The 18761-nt window shown below is 31.6% G+C and overlaps 1 protein-coding gene and 1 long non-coding RNA gene across 5 annotated transcripts; both read right to left on the reverse strand.

Annotated features, from left to right (window-relative positions):
• Positions 1-632: 632 nt before the first annotated feature.
• Positions 633-5582, reverse strand: LOC148200404 (CRS2-associated factor 1, mitochondrial-like). Of its 4 annotated transcripts, none has more exons than XR_015786374.1 (7): positions 4957-5581; positions 3847-3974; positions 3435-3660; positions 3229-3356; positions 2183-2359; positions 1494-1553; positions 633-1106 (listed from the first exon to the last, which is right to left on the reverse strand). XR_015786374.1 is itself a non-coding variant. In XM_088114643.1 (6 exons), exons 1-5 carry the CDS (start codon positions 5501-5503, stop codon positions 2195-2197), a joined length of 1194 nt encoding a protein of 397 aa, XP_087970769.1. In that variant the 5' UTR covers positions 5504-5582; the 3' UTR covers positions 1639-2019; positions 2183-2194. The 4 variants fall into 4 exon arrangements, 1 of the variants encoding a protein (XP_087970769.1); XR_015786373.1 differs by having other exon boundaries at positions 633-1114; XR_015786372.1 differs by having other exon boundaries at positions 633-1119.
• A 4801-nt stretch (positions 5583-10383) lies between these two features.
• LOC148200405 (uncharacterized) lies at positions 10384-11304 on the reverse strand. Its single transcript, XR_015785744.1, has 2 exons — positions 10817-11304; positions 10384-10688 (listed from the first exon to the last, which is right to left on the reverse strand). It is a non-coding gene; the product is annotated as an uncharacterized LOC148200405 (long non-coding RNA).
• Between the last annotated feature and the right edge of the window lie 7457 nt (positions 11305-18761).

Raw genomic sequence — 18761 nt, forward strand, 5'->3', positions numbered from 1 at the left:
TCATTGCTATTAATTACTTTCAAGAAATGAATTGAATAAAATGATTTTTCAATTAATATGGTTAATAAGAAAAGAGCAGGCTAATAAAAATGGCTGAGTTCCATAATTACTTCATTTCATATCGCATATTATTAACCTAATTTTGCTTGACCTGCAAATGAGTTAGGTAACCAAATTGACATTCTAATTACTAGTAATATTATTTGCTTATTATTGAGTTACTGCAATCATATTCCATTTCTTACTATTATTACTTTTTAAACTTTTAAAGCATTCGTTAATCCAATGTTTATTGCTAATAACCAAGTTGAGTTTTCACTGGTTATAATAAAAAACAGTAATATAAAATTATGGTTGAATTCCTGAGTTGTCTTTTGTCAATTTGACTAATAAGAAACCTTCACTCATTGTGTTAAAGAATAACTTGGAAGGAGAATAATATTTTTATACCCAAAATCTACCAATTTGATATTATTTTTCACTCTTTTAATTTCTTTTACAAATACAAATTTTTAGTTTTTTTAACCATTTTATCCAGGAATCAGACAATCTTTTTTTAACAAACAAAAAGCGCAACCAAAATAAGTATTGAAATAAGAAATTTGTAGGACTAAACTAATCAAACACGGAACTGTAAGTAACATACTAATATATACATTTAAATTTTCAATTTGGTAATGGTGACAACTCCATTTCCAGTCCAAGATTCTGACATCATGAAATACCAAAGTCCATTCCAACCACATGATATTTAGTTACAAATAACTAAGCATGCATAGAACTATAAAAACAAACTATGTAAAACTTTTTTTCTCTCTAAGATCTAGCTACAGCCATATATAATTGAAAACACATGCAATAATTATATTGCATAATGAATGGAAGTATATGCTGCTTAGTTACCTGTAGTTAAATATCATGCAGAACGCCTTTGTACTCCACTTCTAATGTAACATAACATGAATTCAATACTACTTGACTGTTATATATTTGTGACAAACAATGGTAAAAAACTCTTGACAAGCACTTCCACTCTGACTCCAAATAGAACAGCTGTGTACACCATTGCAGATCATAGGAATATGAAAAATTCCAACCCAAAATACCTGCAGTTCTGCACTGTAAATAGCCAGCACATGATTAAAAGCTCATCTCATTCACATTTTTCCTTACAACAGCTATAAGGCCAATAATAGTCATAGACAAATAACAGTTTAGATATCTTGTTATATCCAAATAAAAGTATCAACCTTGGCAGTAAACTATCTGAAATTTCCTCATCGACTGCATTTACACAAAAAAAAAAAAATAATACAATAGAAGCACATGGAAAACATGCATGAATGACAAGCTACAACAATTTAGCTTGTACACTAGCTGCCTTTAGTCTCAGGAGAAACTTAGTTAATTTTATTTTCCAATTTTCTTCTCCTATAAATGATAATGAAATTTTAACCCAAAATATTAGAGGCTAAATAAAAATATATCATTACCCATCTGTGTGCCCTGCTGATTCAGATCGAGTATGCACCTTACCACACCATCGTCAAGTTCTGACAATAACAGTCTATATCAGTACAAATAATTTATGGGAAAAACATTATATGTTGCTGAAATAACCCAAAAGACAACGAAAAATCATAGCAAATTATACGTTTGTGAATATTGAATAACGACAAGTGCAATACAATTTACATAAACTGATGAAATAAAGGAGAAATGTTTGGAAGCATGGATCAGAGAGAAGGTTGTAATCATAGCAGGAAGAGCATAGGTGGCGGAACAGTGATTGGGTCAAAGGGAGGGAACAAAGTGTGGGGAGAAGTCTAAGTTGTGATTCCATACTAGAATGCAACCCACGCCTTTTCATACAACCCCTGAAATCATCATTGATATGGAAGTAGTTGCGAGCGTCGCATTGCAATTACTCAGCAAGGGACAGGGGCCTTCTTCATTTTTCCCTAACTCCAAACACTGTCACCGCCCAACCAAACCAACTAGCGTTCTTCCAGCTCAAACCTTTTATTATTCCCATCATTTCCACGTCAAAATAAACAGTTTAGATATCTTATTATATTGAAATAGGAGCATAAAATTTGGCTGTAAACTATCCAAATTCCCATAATCACCGCATTTGCACAGAACATAACATTCCAATCTCAAGGGAATTTCTGATTCACACCTGATTATAGTGCTAAATAGCCTGTTGCTCCTGTGCCACATTTAAGTCATCATTGTTGTCTTCAAACGATTCTCTATCTTTAAGAAAGTATCCATCCTTGGGAGGCTTGTAATCCTTCCCCCTCCAAACCACAACTTGTTCATTCTCAAAAGTCACCAGAATACAGGGGACCATGTCCTGCATTAATACACAATATAATCGAAAGTGAGCAACTTAAATCAGAAAACAAAGGGAACAAAACTTGAAGATTAGAAATCGTGTCTTCTCTATATGTTTGGAATGTAGAGCAGAGTGCCGTCATTAGTGTATCACTTACCGTTACCACTATCATTGTGATTTCCCTTCAAGTTACATAATTATAAAGAAAAATTACTCCTCACTCTATTGGTTTGACTTAAAAACTCCATTAGTAGTTAGTAAGTTAGTTCTGTTATTGAGGGATTTAGATAGGTGGTTTGAGATGGTAGAGGAAACAAGGCATATTGCCTTAAAAATTAAGTTCGGAGGATTGAGAGAGCTCTATCGTCATTCATAAAAGAACTAGACAAATAAGAGATTCTCGTAATTTTATATTTTGCAATTTTTACGGACAAAAACCAAATAAAACTTTTATAGGGACTAGACCCAAAAAACGATATTTTTAGGGATAATAACTACTTCAACTAGAAAAAATGCACTAAATATTTCCATTCACCTCTCCCTCAATAGAAGAAAAATGATAATGATGATACTACTATACATGTCACGCTACCTCTGACTATTCACACGGAGTAAGTGCATAACAATATTATAAAGAATACTATGGTATGTTTGTAAACGGTCAAGGACAAAAATAAAAAACAGCAAAACAAGTATAACCTATTTAATTCCCAAACAGAATCAATTTCAAAACTTATACTGAGGTACCACCTAATAATCCAACCTGAAAAAGGCATTTTTTGTTATAATGATACCACACAAGAAAACTATATGGGCAATACAGCATTGTAAAGCTGCCCATCACAATAATATACTCAACAAAGCTAAAGATAATTAATTGTCTTTACCCTGAGTTTGCAGCCTATTTTCTTGTAATCTTTCCTTTCAAGCCCCTCACAATCTATCCGAACCAATTCACAGGAGAGGAAAGCATCTCTGACCATGGGTACCAAAAAAGCATAATAACCATTTTTGGCTGCAATTCACTACAGAGTCAATAAATAATGTTTGCAAAAGCATACTGGCAACTGAAATAACAAAAAACAACACACACCAAGCTTAGTTAAAGCAGGAACAGCTAGTCCCCTCTTCCGTATTTTTTTCGTTTCCTCAATACTTAAGCCATCAATTGTTGTCTTAATCAGTCTGGGATATACAGGTTCATGGGGCTTCCACAACATGAGAGGAACAACAGATCTCTTTTTCGGACTATAATTCCTGCCTCTGTATAATATAAGTGTACCTCCATGTCTGAAGATGACCTTCCCAAACGTTTTATCCTGCAACAAGAACACAAGAATTACTTATACACATTATCAGACAAGTTTAGACATAAGCATCACAGACAATGCAACCTGAAGTTCAACTATCATATAAGTCCACGTTTTTCTAAATGAATAGTAATGTAATACTTTACTTATCATGCAAGGTACAAAAGAAGTCAAAAAGTATAAATAGACATGAACCTCAAGCTGGGTACAAATATTTTTCATGTCCATAGTTGGAACACCCATGCATTTGATTCTAACTGCTTCAGCAAATTTCCAATGATTATGAATAACATTCAGCATGTTGTGAGTTAAACCATCCCTTCCTGAAAGCAAAACAATCAAAGTTTGTTGTTAATAGATAAGATAAAGATTGAAGAAAACATTTGAAAAAAGGATAAATTCTGGTTAGTTTATTTAGCCTTTTCTATGAAAAAATATCTCAGTTGCTCGAGAAAGGTGCGTACAAACTGAATGGACTAAGGAGAAGGCAATACCAAATTCACAACATCGGAACCAATAACTTTTATTTAAACGTCAATGTGCCAGTATTTTCCTCAAAACAAGTACAAAGGAAAACAGCATTTCATACACCTCCTCGCTTACCCATCCAACATGTCCACAACAATTGCTATCATAACCAATAGACTTATTCATTTATTAACATGACCATCCCAACAAATAGCACAAAAATTAACAGTGAAAGAACCACAGATCATCACGTTGTCTGTCTCATCAAGCAAAACTCTATAGAAAATCATGCTATCTGTCTAATAAAGCTAAAATATATAAAACAAGCAACAATTCAAAAAGTTCGTATGAAAAACCACCTTACTGGCACAAAAATTCAAAAACAAAAACAAAAGTGACAAACTTCAACATATTTTAAGCGTGCCCTTATGATTGTTTTCAAAAACAACAAAAGCCCTCTTACATTAGGAGAGGACACATATAAGGATCACACGACATGATATGACACGACACTATTGGGATCTACTACAAGATCCATTTAAACAATTTCCAACAATGTCCTTCTTGGTCTCCCTTTATCCCTTTTCATAGGACCAAAACCATGCAATCTACTCTCATCATCGATACTTCAGTGGCCTTTGCCCCTTAACCAGCATCCCAACATTAACTCATCAATTAACTAAATGAGATATACTTCTATATTCTTAAAAAAAATTTAACATTGACTAGTATTTATAAATTTCGAAGTTAGTCCCTTATTTTTTACTATTCTCGTGATATTTTTCACATCCCCGATCCTAGTTAAGAAAAACATCAAGCGTCTTTGAACTTTCATACCGAGATTGACATGCCTATTAGTTTTGCTTCTCTCAAATTGCGAAACCAATGCCTTTCTCTCATCAGTGGTAAGGGGCTTCCCTTGAATCATCTCTCTCTTCTTCTTCCTCTGTTCCTCCAACTTGGGGTCCTCCGCACCCTCTAAGCTCTCAACAGTGGGGTCCACGGCTGGCGCACACACACCGGTCCACTTCCGGTCGAGCCGGCCCGGCCCAAAGGGAGAATACTTGGGCTCCCTGAGCCCGATGGGTCGCACCTTTGGGCTGCTCTCCGTGTAGCTGAACCGGAAATCGAATGGCAGATCATTGGAACGAACCGGCTTGCGGCCGGCCGGGTCGAGGGAGGAGGGAGGCCGGTATTTGGGCTTGGGTTTCTTTTGGTTGGGCTTGGTTGGAGGGGAATTGGGGCATTGCGGCTCGGGAGTGAGAGACGAGGGTGGTTTGAAAGTGTATGAAGAGTGGAGTTTGGAGGCTGCGGAGGAGAGGCGGCGCGTGAGGAGGGTAGCGGTGGAGGGATTTTGGCGAGTAACACGAATGAGGATAGACATGAGGGTTTAAGGGTGCATGATGTTTGGAAAGAGGATCTTCGTTTTAGGGTTTAAGGGTTGCAAAATGTTTCGGCAGTGCAACAGTAATTTTAGAATGCAGAAAATGTATATTTTAAAAAGTATTTATGATCCAAAAATATCTTTTGAAATTTGTATTCCAATATTAATAAAAAAAAGTTACTTTTAATCTTTTTTTCATTGTAATTTTAGTGAAGAATAGTTTAGAGTTTATGAATTTTTAATCTCTTTTATTTTGATACCGAGTAAGTGGTGGTATATCCAGAAAGGAAAATATGTTTTTAACAACTTTTTTTTAATAACATTTTGAGAACGCATACGTGACAGTGATACGTGGCAGTCTATCCAGAAATTATTCACTGAGACAAAAGAACAGTGGGTTTATGATATTTCCACAAAAATAAAAGTAGTGTAAATCTATTGTTAAAATAATCCAAAATACTGAAGTTTTAATATGATGAACCGCTACAAATATGTATATTTTAAAAGATATACTTTTCATTACTAATATTATTAAAAATCCCGACAAAAGTCAACATGTAAATGAGTATTTCTTCGAAAAATAACAATAAATTTTTTCTTTACTTTTAGATTGTTTCAAAGATATGGGCCGAAGGCAAGAGGAAGAGATTGAAATGGGCTCTAACTCAAATGAGGAAGAGTGTTGTTCCACCACCCTCTCATCTCTCCAAATCTTTCTAAAAAATTTTAATTACAAAAGTACATTTTTTTTATTTTAACCATATTTATTTACTTTTTTCTAAAATCCTAAATCCATATTCATTTTCACTCTCTCCTCCTCCAACTGCTCCAAGAAATCATATCCAACTCTCCCACGACGCACGATAGCACATGTCCTTACTCCTAGTTGCAGAAACTCAAACCCGACCCATCGCATGGATCATGGATTCTCTCACGCCAAGTCTCTCTCCACCTTCTTCAACCTCGTCTTCATTGGAAAAGAAATTTGATCCAATGATATTCTCTTTCATTGGAAAAGACATTTGATCCTCCATCAATGCATTTTAAAACAAAGTTTTTTCCCTTCCCATTTTACTTTCAGAATATATTTGTCATCTAAATCTTTAATCAAACAACTTTTGTTTTTAAAGAAAACTTTTTTAACCGTTCTCAAGTAGTTGTATGACACTCATTAATTATTTATCAAGTTTAAGAACATACATTATTCCCTATGTTGGAAAACGCAAAGAAAGCATTAGCAGGAAGCATCCACTTCTTTTAAATAAGGATCTTCTTAAACGGATGTCAATACCCGTGAACGGATATCGACATTCGTTTATCCTTCAATGGATGTTGATATTCGTTCATGAATGTTGACATCCGTTTAAAAATCCAATGCATATTCACATCCCTCTAGATATTACTAAAGGGTAAAAAGGATATGGGAAGGTGCAGGGAGCACTGTGTGGTGGTGGAGAGATTAACTCTCAATAAGGAATTAGAAGACCAATAAAGTTAACATGTGAAACCCAAAAGGAAAGTGTAGCAACGAAAGTGGATGAAAGATTATGTGGTCAATGATCTTAAGCGCAATAATAATAAATCCCAAAGAAAATAGATTTCGCTAGATATTGCATTAACCATGTTAGATACTATGCTTTTGTATTTTTCTTTTGTTGTTTAAGTTAGTTTCCATAACAGATTACATATGCCTTGGTTTTTTTATTAAGAACCAAAATAATTCCTCCATCATCTATGTGTTCCTTTCTGTCTTTCCTTATGTTATTTATCCATCCAAATTAAGTGGTTTTTAAGCTTAAATTAAAATTCAGAATGTGAATTTTTCTTTCGTTATAAAATCAATTTCAATTGAAGTTATATAGTTCAAGGCATTGACATTTCTTGAAATTTGTCTAATTTGAAATGCTAGCTACTTTTTAGTTCACATTTTCATTGATTTTTCAAATTTTTTATAAGTTTTAACTCCGAAAATCCTAAATAAGCCTTTGTGTAAATGAGATTTACATCATTTGCTATCAAAGCTCGATTCTATATTTAGAATAACAATAAAGATTTACTATAAAATGTGTTTAGTTGAAGGTACCTATGTTTAGTTCCATACGATTATAGAAAAAATAACATCGTTGTGAGCCAAAGATTAAAGGAGAAACTCCACTTACCAACAAGCTCTCATCCAAATGAAGGGTTGATGAGATTCACTATGAGACAGTGTGTGAAAGAAATATTATGTGATATTGCTCCCATGGACTTTACTCATCTTCTTTTAGGATGATTATGGCTTCATTTTAAAATATTTGATCTCAATGAACGCTCGCTTTATTTGAGACATAAGGAACATGAAATTAAACTAAAATTTATGACACCAAGCAAGTCATAAAGGATCAACATAGGTTGAAGGAGAAAACAAAAAAAAAATAAAAGATGAAATTAAGAGTGAAGAAAGAAGGTGAGAAAAAGAAAGAAGAAAAAATGAAGAAAAAAAAAAGAGAACTAGGGAAACAGAGCATACAAATTTTATTTATCAATTATTTTGCTTTTACTGTTTGTGATATCATTTTACATGAATAAATTGGTGGTGATGTTAAAGAAATACATTAACTCCTATGTTTAAAAAGGAAGCTTGTTCCTAGTGCTTTATTATGCATTAATGAAAAACAAAACTTGAGAATAATGAAACACAACTCATTGTGTTATTTCTTGTTACATATAAAGGTGAGTGAGTGTTGGCAAGAAAGGTGCTCCACATATTGTAATGGAAAAGGAATGTCCTTTTATACGGACATAATAAACTTTAATAAAATTAGTAGGAAAATAAAAACTTAAGATTTTAGTCAAATCTTCTCGAAGAAGGAATGTATGATGTAAATTCAATCGCGTAGAAGATAAAGAAGGTGACATGATTTTTAATGAAGCTTAATTGTCATAATTTCAACTAAAAAAAATGAGTAATACTTAGTGTATAGTATGATTAAAGATATTTATTGGATAAAATATCTTAGATATTTTAAGCGATGAGTGACTAACTAGATTTCCAGGTAAGGTTGTTTTTATTTTACACTTATAAATACAATAACAGGGCCAAAGTCCAAGTACGTTCCACTTACATTTTATTGACTCTAGATAATATTCTATAGTGATAATATAATCACTTTCTTGAGAGCTGAGGCTCCATAACTCACGTATGACTTGAGCATCGGAGTATCTTCACAGGTACCTCCCCTCTCCGTTGGTGAAAGTAGACGAGCAGTACGAGCTGAAGGAGCGCGAACGACAACAATTGAGGAGAAGCAAGCGTCCCAGACATTTAGAAGCAACAAAGACACACCGAAAAATATCTATACCGAAACACTTAGTGATTTGGAATGGCTAACAAACATGTTTTTGGTTATACCAATTTTAGTTTATTTTATTTTGGTGCAAATAATTACATGAATGAGATGTTATAATACCAAGACTATGGATGACTAGCTTTACAAATGATGCATTAAGTTTTATTCCTTTTTGATTGACTTTTAGTTACACAATTTCAGTTACAATCAATCATTAAGTAGTAAAATCATTATTAACATAAATAGATCATTATTAGTTTAAGTGGGATGTAATTACAACTAAAGCATCATTTATAATTATGGTTAAATTTTCTACATAAACCAAACCATTTTTATCAATGAAAATAGTGAGTTTTAATAAAAAAGTTAGGATTTATCTATATTATTTTAGTACGAGTGATTCTTTCTTTTCATCATGTTTACTTTTTTTTTCATCCAAAATTTAAAAACTCACTTCTATTATCCAACCTAAATTTTCAACTTTCCAACTCCCTTTCTGACTAATTTTTCAAATTCCCCAATTCTAACCCTACATATCCTAAATCAGCCATCACATTAAGACTAAGGGTTTACGTCATTCTCGTTTAATCTTACTCTATTTTCTAGTCTCTGTATTGTCATTATTATTTTTATGCATAGGTTACAATGTTAACCTCATATTTGATTTTGTTTGGGATTACACATGATTAATGGCTATATCATTTTGGTTAATTTTACGTATATAGATCACACTCATGCATTATTGATATTTTATGTATTTGATAATCCTAATTAAAATAGTCTAGCCCAACCTTTGTGAAGCATTATCGATGAAATTAATTTAAAAGTTTTATTAAGAATAAATTTTTCGACGAAATTGTTTTTCATTTTTTTATCTCTAAATACACTGTTACTAATACAAGCCTATATAGATCAAACCATGATCCCGTGTTGCAAAAGTACATTTATTTAATAACCATACTTCACCATATTGTTTGTGAAGGGATTTTATTGTGATGATAGGTAAACACCATTTAGATTCTTGAAACGTTTTGCACTTCTTTTAGGAAAATTTTAAGACAAAAAACATTTCTACCCCTATGCGACAATATAAAACAATATTTTTAATTTTGTAGTTGATTTTTTCAAATTATTTTATATTTTAAAATAAAAATTTGATACGATAAATGTTGGATAGGGGTTTATTAAGATATTTTTTCTATTTGATTTTATTTGATCTTTTTATTTTTTTTGTCCCAAATAGTTAGAATCTGGAGAAGCGGAATTATATACGAGCCCTGCTTACCAACACTATATATGTACTGATCATTTTTTTTTCATTTAATGTATTTTTATATTTTGACTAAAAAAATTAAATTAAACTGAATTATTTATTAAAATGTTAAGATTAAATAACAACAGATTTAAGCATAAAAGGTAGTTAAGTAAAAAAAAGAAGAAAATCTTATTTTAGTGTTGTGTCCACCGAAAGAGTCCGTAAATTTGAAAATTGTTAGGCAAGATTATCAGTGGAGTTTGAACTTTTTGTTCATAATGGGAAACTAAACAGGATAAATAATGAAACTACCAAGCTAATTAAAACTGTGTTTTTCATACAGTTCAACATAAAATAAACCAATTAGGCAAGCTAAAAAAACTTAAGGAAATTATCACCATTGATTTTCTATTAAATGACTTATTAGACAAAGAGAAATTATAATATCAATAGCGGACAGATTCATACAAGGAAGAAACGAATCTTCTCTTCGAAATCGAATCAAGGAAAAAGTCTATGGCAATTGAAACTTACGATTTTCTTACCTGAGCCTTCCCTACTGTTACAGATCAAATATGCGAATCACCGCCAACTTCAAGTTCTGACAATATCACAAAAATGTGGATGTGGATCAGTATTTATGTAAAAAGAAAAGTTGCAGAAATGACCAAAAAACAGGAATAATAGGGAGAATATTAGGTTAGTGAATAGTGAATATCGACGATTTACAAATTGATGAAATAAGGCAGATATGTTTGATGGCGTGGATCAGAGAGGAGTTTGTAATCAACGCAGGAAGCGCATTGGTGGCGGAACAGTGACTGTGTCGAAGGGAGGGAACAATGTGAGGGGAGAAGTCTAAGTTGCGATTCCATACTAGAATGCAACCCACGCCTTTTCATACAACCCCTGAGATCATCATTGATATGGAAGAAGTTGCGAGCGTCGCCATGCAATAACTCAGCAAGGGACAGGGGCCTTCTTCACTTTGCCCTAACTCCAAACACTGTCACTGCCAAACCAAACCAACATGCTCTCCTCCTGCTCAAACCTTTTACTATTCCCATCATTTCCACGCCGAATCAACTTCACAAACACACCACTACGATGAAGAAGGAGGAGAAGAAGATTGAAAGTTGAAATGAAATGAATTTTGTGGGAGAAGAAGAAAAGCTTTGTAATATAGATCGGGGGAGGCGGGAGAGGAAGGGCGAAAACCTAACCAGGTAGAGAAGATGGGAACACAGGGTTATGTTATGGACTCGAATAAGCCCAAAATCCAAGCCTGTTCACTTTGGACTTAAGCCCGTTTCATGTTTAATTGATGGAAGCTTATCCTGCACTTTCAATATATTTCTCTCTCTACTTCCAAACTTTTTTTAAAATTCCAAAACTATTTTTTTTAAAAGATTTTATAACTTAAAGTAATTTTTTTAAAGTCTTTTTCTCTATGCAATTCAAAAAAAACCTTACACCTTCATCTTTTATGCTTTAATGGATTTCGAGATGTTGAAAGATTTTTTAAAAATTTTAACGAATTTTAAACATTCAACAAATTCAAAATTTTTCGAAATATTTAATAAATTTAAAAATTTATTGAAAGTTTTGATCAATTTCAAAATCAATTAAATACGAATTTCAAAATTTATTCATGTAACATCCGAAAAATATATTATGAAACTATATTAATGAGACATCACATAATAATAAGGTAGAACAGTTATTATAAAGAAAGTTAACTTATAGTTATTCAAAAATAATCATAAAAATTAAAAATTTTATAAAATTCTTATGCTGGTACGAAACAATGTACAAGACCGAACAGTCTTATGATAAACAGATGGATTCTCTCCTTCAACTGCTTGCTCCAAACAAAAACTCCTCTCCCTCTGCTCACATCCACAGGATGATCATTGTAAAGGAAAAATCGAAAGAACAAACATAACAAAACAAAAAAGAAGGGTAAGCTAGTATAATTTAATATTCATGTGATCATACAATTCAAACATCTTAAAATACACTCATGCACACGTATAAAACATATAAGTACATATTGACTAACCACTTTAACTTGACGGTCTGGACTAGTATGAATATGTAACTTTTGGTTGTTCGTGCACTCATGGGTGTAGTAACGGGAAACCCATCAGTTGTCGCACGAGGTTAACCCGTTATCACTCACCGTAGGACCTCCCCCCCCCCCCTTCGACTAAGGCCTCCTGCTATTCTCACGACATGAATTACCCATCTCTACTTAAGACTTGGTAATCATTAGAATGTCAGGATGAACGTCGTGGATTTCGCTGTCCATATTCATACTATAACACCACCTTGATAACCAATTATTGAGACATTCCTCCTCGGAATTCTCTTTTCTATCATTTGGAACATAATACTTTATGAAAACATCCACTTCATTCTTCATACATAGCATATTCATATTACTGAATTAAACAAGTTATCAACCAATAATGGAAATCACATGCAAGACCGAACACCTTGATGAAAGTTGAAGATTGAACGGTTTCTCACTACCCAAATAACAGGATCGAATGGTCCATAATAGGTAAGGCTGAAGAAGTGTTCGAACACTATTAAAGATCGACCACTAGGAAAACCAAACACTAATACAAGTCTGAGCATTACCAAGACAACGCCCACACCTAGGCTCGAACACTCTTAACTTAGACAGAATACTCTATTAGGATTGTTCACTAAAGCATAATCGAACGGTCATTAACAAGTATGACCCCTAGGAGACCGGATACAGTTATGACCGAACACCAATACGAACCGAGTACTAGTGTAAGACCAAGACCTACTAAGAGATCGAGTGCTAGTACAAGACCGAGCACTACTAAGAGACCACCCACCCACCTAAGATTGAACAGTCATGAACGGGTAAGACTCTAAAGAGATTGAACCCAGTTAATGACCGAGTACCTGAACATGACCGAGCGGTCAACAACGAACGCTCAATTTTCTACAGAACTTCTGCAGAATTATGAACAAGCTAGATTTTTACCAAAACTAAACAATTTCCCAACTTCTAATCCTTCAAACATGAATCATATACACATTTACACCTATCCAAGGGTACCTAAATCTTTCTAACATTATTCCAAAGAGTCTTGTACCATATTTCACTCCAAATTCTGCATAGTTAACAACTCAAGGACCAAAAATCAGATTTCTTACTTTTGGTACAATTTTAAGTGACTTAAGGGTTCTAACAAGTTCTAAACAATTCATCTAGACTCTCCCCATTGACCAATTCCACATCGGGTCAGAATTCCCCAAATTCATTATTCCACTTCCTCACCGAACACAATTTCATACACTTGTAATCTGTAGAAGTTAAAAAACAACATGATCACAGACATTAACAATCCATCCAGGCATTCCCAATCATCACCGAACACAATTTCATACACATGCAAACCTTAAACAACATTCACAGTATCAAAATCAGCCGCATATCAATAAATTAAATTAACTAGCTTCCCTTACCTCAAAGCAACTTGATAGAATTAAACTTCTTCATAGTTTTACTAAGCCGCAGGTGATCCTAGGACAACCTACAAACTATGGATCGGTGAAAAGAAACCAACCACCAAACCATAAACAAAATCAAAACCTAGATGAAGAGCAGACATGCAAACCGAACAGTGTTTGTATGTACTAGAAATTGCAAAAATTTCAAGAATCAAAGAGAGACAACTTACTAGTTCTAAAACAAGAAATTGATTGGTGTAAAAGAATCCCTTGATCTCAGAATCGCCTAGGGAGATTCTAATCACCGATCAGAGTGAGTAATTTTAGAGAGAATGAGGAGAAAATATAGAAAATAGTGTTTTTTTTAGAGAGGTAGACATACTGATATAACGAGTTGAGTGTTTTAAAACTTCTATTTATTTTGTTAGCTTATTTTAACACTAAGTGCTTAATCTCATTATTTTAATATATCTATCTATTCTTAACTGTCTATTTTCTAAGTCCTTACCGTTCTAATCATTAATAAATTTCAATATTTATTGAAAACTTCAAAAATTATTTAACAGATTTTAAAATGTGTTGGTGTTTTTTATAAAATTCTTCAACAAATTTCAAAACCTTTAAAAAAATCCTTTAACAAAATTTTTAATGAATTTTTAAATTTGTTAAAGATTTTTAACGAATTTTAAAAATTATTAAAAACTTAAACGAATTTTAAAATTCCTTAGAATTTTCAAAATACAGTAGTTATTGCTTATCAATCTCAAAGTTATTTTAAAAAATTTAAGATAAAAAAGAAAAATTTGGAAATAAAAAAAAGGCACTCTTAATTTATTAGTTGATTACTTATTACCCAACCCAAACTATTGCCTCTTTCGATATTATAAAAAAATCTAAATTGCTACCAAAGGCATTCGTTCATAACAAAAATGATAAAAATAATTGTATTTTGTATTTGTAAATCATCTAATAAATATTATAAGTGCATGTATATTTGGGTAAATTAAATTTCTTAGTGAATTAAATGGGTATTTTTACTTTAGTTAAATTTAAATGTAAATATAAATTAAAGAAATCAAGATGGTTAGTTAGAATTTAAAATGAAATGTGATTTAATTTGGAGAGTGATAATTTGAAATATTTAATTTAAATTTTATTAAATATGATAATTGCTATAATATAAAAATCAATTGTAATTTCATTATAACTATAAACTCATAACTAGATATTAAAATATTTTATTATATCATTATCTTTTTAGTTTAAGCAGAGGCTAATTTCCTCACATGTTGTAACCGAGTTACATGGAAGTCTGGCATGCATGATATGTTACGTTATGGTTAGTATTAGTTAATTATAAAACTATTTTTTCGGCACTGGTAGACTGATAATTCATGCTACCACGAAACAAAGATATCGATTGGCGCACTTTCCTCAAAAGAATCAGCAAATCCTCAATTTCCACGGCTAAATCGCATGCTTTCCATATTCTTCGGAACATAAATAAAATAAATTAAAAATACCACGCATAGCCTCATTGGCCAAGCGTGGTGCTCTTTGTAATTTTTTAAATATTTGTTCCCTTCACCGTATAAGCTTATTTTATAAATTATTAATAAGATGTAATTTAATAATGTAGAATAATGCGAAACGAAATTATTTTTAATTTCGGTAATCGGTCGACATAACAGATTTTTAAAAAAAAAATATATAAATTGTATAAATCATTAGTTTCACCTGGAAAATCTATTTATTATGATCAATAAAATATACAAAACAAAATTAACATATACATAAACAATACATTAAAAAAAACAAACAGTAATATTCATAATATAAAAAAATTAAAACAAAATCGTATTTTTCATTTATAATATTCGTAAAAAAATTTTAACATAATATTCTTGTTACAGTTAGACTTTATATATTTTTTTCACGTGATTATATCAAAATGTATTTAGCATCTCTCATATTGTGGTAATAAATGACTCATTCTTTACTCGACCAATTTGACAATCTTAAGAATTCATTTTTTTTAATAATAAGTTTGTCTTCAACTAGATATTAAAATCATCGTTAAAAAAAATTTACAATATACAATGATAAGAAATAAATTCTCATTGTTTTACAAATATAGTTTATTATTATATTGAAAATTATTTCAAAGTATATAGGTTCTTTATCAACTTTATATACATATTTTTTTTCCTTTGCTAAAAAAATATACACAAATATTAAGTATTTTTACTTCGTATTCTTTCCAAATAAAAACGTTCCCTGACACTTCAATTTTAAAAGCAAAAATATGATGAATAACAATATATTATAGTGTAGAATGTTCCACCCTAAAAAATTATTAGGCAACTTAGTTAAAAAACAATCTATAAGTTAAACAATGTATTTTGGTATTCCACACCAATATTACACCCTAACATTAATGTAGAATACGAAATTATTGCTTGTGAATATTTATTACTCTGATTCAGGCCTAAACTTTAATTTATGCAAAGGTAAGCAGAAATTATTGCTTGTAAATATTTATTAATGCCCAAACTTTAATTTATGCTAAGGTAAACACTTTTTCTACATCTACTTTTGAATTCCTAAAAATGATGTTATTCCTATGTCTCCACATACTCCAAGTTATCGCAACCTACATTAAGTGCCAAACTTTATTTTGTGCATTACTTAGCCCTGGGTGTTGAAACTGATAAAAATGACTCAATGCATTATCATCAAGCATCCACACAAAATTAAAATTTAAAATGAACTCATGGGTAGTTATTTAGTTTGTTTTCAATTTGTTTAGTTTAGAGGGATCATATTATCCTTTAGCTTTAATTGCAATGAACAAAATAAAACTAATTCTGTTTTTTTAAAAGCTCTTGAAATCCATGGAGGGATATTATTTAGTTTATCAAAGTATTGATTGATTTAACAAAACTTTCAAAGTTAAAGAATTCATTTGAAATGATTTTGTTGAACTTGAAACCATGAGATCTTAAGTTTATATATATATATGTTTTTTTTTTAAATAAGATGTTTGCTAAGTAGGTGAAATTTAATTCTTAAATTTAATATTTAATATAACTAAATTTTAGTGTTTTTCCAAATTATTCTTAAATATATTTTAATATTAAAGTCATGAAAATATTTATAAATTATTTTAGTATTTTAATATGATTCTATTTTTTTCAGTAATTTTAGTTTATAAAAGTTTTAAAGAATTCAATAGTTCACAAATCATTATAAGAAAATTCTTTTATTATACCAAATAATATTAAAGGATTTAGGAGAAATGAAGATAAAGAAAAAGATAACTTTTTTAGTCAATGAATGATAGTATTACATGATTTTATAAAGTACATGTAATACCACTAAACAACATGAAAGTAACACCACAAAGATAAAGGATAATTGTCATAATAGTCAGACAATTTTGTTGTTGGCTTAATACATAATACTAACACACCTCCATAAGTCAAATTTTCATTTGTAATTCCAATAACATTTCAATGCTTTTGTTAGCACATTTGCAGGTTGCATTTTTTATGTGCAGTGTGCAATCTCTATTCTTCGATGGCTGATTTGTTCACGGATGGAATGAAACTTTATTTTAATATTCTTGCTTCTTTGGTGAGAGGTTGGGTGCCTAAAAATATCAATTGTTGACTTTTTATCTATAAGTGACCTTATTTTTCCAGCTAATTCAACCTTCAATCTTTTCATCAACGAGCTTAGTTAGGCAGTTTGGAAGATTGCTTCGCAGGAAACTACATACTCAGGTTCACAAGAGGATAAAACAATTATTGGCTCCTTGGCTCCTTTAATGAGCTCCAAGAAATAGGTGACTCACCAATAAAGAAAATATATCCAGTTGTGATTTTTCTATCCCATTTGTCCCCACACCAATCTGCATTGAGTATGTAACAATTCTCAATACATCATCTTGTTTTCCTTTGGGTAATAGAATCCTAAAGTTTTATGTACCTTATACATATCGAAGGATCTATTTGGTAGTACATGTGACAATCTAGGATTCTATATGTATCTACTACTCAAGCCAACACTATAGCTCATATAAGGTCATGTATTACATAAATACCTCAAACTTCCAACTATTTTTTGATATGTAGTAGGATCTATTACTTATTCTCCTAGTTACCTTTCCAATCTTAATCCAACCTCAGCTGGAGTGTTGGTTGCATTAATAATGTTGTGCATCTTGAATTTCTTCAACATATCTTGCACATACTAGATTGATGCATCATAATATCACATTCAGTTTGTGTAGATTCAATCACAATAAAGTAACTTAGTTTACCTAAGTAACTAATCTCAAATTCGTTGATCATTTGAAGCTTGAACTTAGATATTAATTCCTTACTACCTCCCGTGACGAACAGGTCATCAACATTTAATCACACTATCAACTTCTTTAATTTCTCACCATTGTGACAACATCAAAGGCACACTTCTCAAACTCGATACTACTCATAAAAGCATCATCAACCACCATGTCTCTACTTATAGTGACATGACATGTTTTAGGATCAAATAACTTATAACCACTAGTGGAATGATAACCAACAAATATTATAAGCACCCATTTATCATCCAATTTTCTCCTTAGTTGATCTTATACATGCTTATAACATACCGAGCCAAACATTCTTAGATGATCAACATTTGGCTTCGCGTTAATCTATGCTTCCTTTAGTTTGACACCTTTTAATCTTTTCGTGGGAGATTTGTTTAAAATGTATGTAGTTGTTATCATAACCTCACCCCATAGGAAATTGGGCAAGCATTTTCTCTTCAACATGCATCTCACCATATTCAAATGGTTCTATTTTTTCTCTTTGTTGTTGCATTGTGTTGAGGTGTGTATAAAGGAGTAATCTCATGGATTATACCGTAATCTTCAAAAAAATCTTTTGAACTCAGTGGAGATATACTCTCTCCTCCATAAGCTCTCAAAAGTTTTATTTTCTTATCACATTGCCTTTTAACCATCCCCTTAAATTTCTTTAGAACTTCCAGTACCTCATTTTTCCATTTAAGTAAATAAGTTCACAATTTTTTGGTCCAATCATCAATAAACAACACAAATACTTATTGCCACTAGGTATTGGAGTCTGTGTTGGACCACACAAGTTTAAATATAATATCTCCAATT

Source organism: Vigna umbellata, chromosome 4, assembly GCF_029865625.1.
Source record: "Vigna umbellata cultivar VRB3 chromosome 4, Vumbellata_1.0, whole genome shotgun sequence".
NCBI lineage: Eukaryota > Viridiplantae > Streptophyta > Magnoliopsida > Fabales > Fabaceae > Vigna > Vigna umbellata.

Bases quoted from the DNA above. Each gene is read 5' to 3' on its own strand.
- LOC148200404 (XM_088114643.1), bottom strand. From the start codon at position 5,503: ATGTCTATCCTCATTCGTGTTACTCGCCAAAATCCCTCCACCGCTACC. The intron at 3,975-4,956 runs GTATGAAAGTTC...TTTTGCTTTCAG, and splicing joins TAATAGGCATGTCAATCTCG to GAAGGGATGGTTTAACTCAC. The intron at 3,357-3,434 runs GTGTGTGTTGTT...AGTGAATTGCAG, and splicing joins TCCTGCTTTAACTAAGCTTG to CCAAAAATGGTTATTATGCT.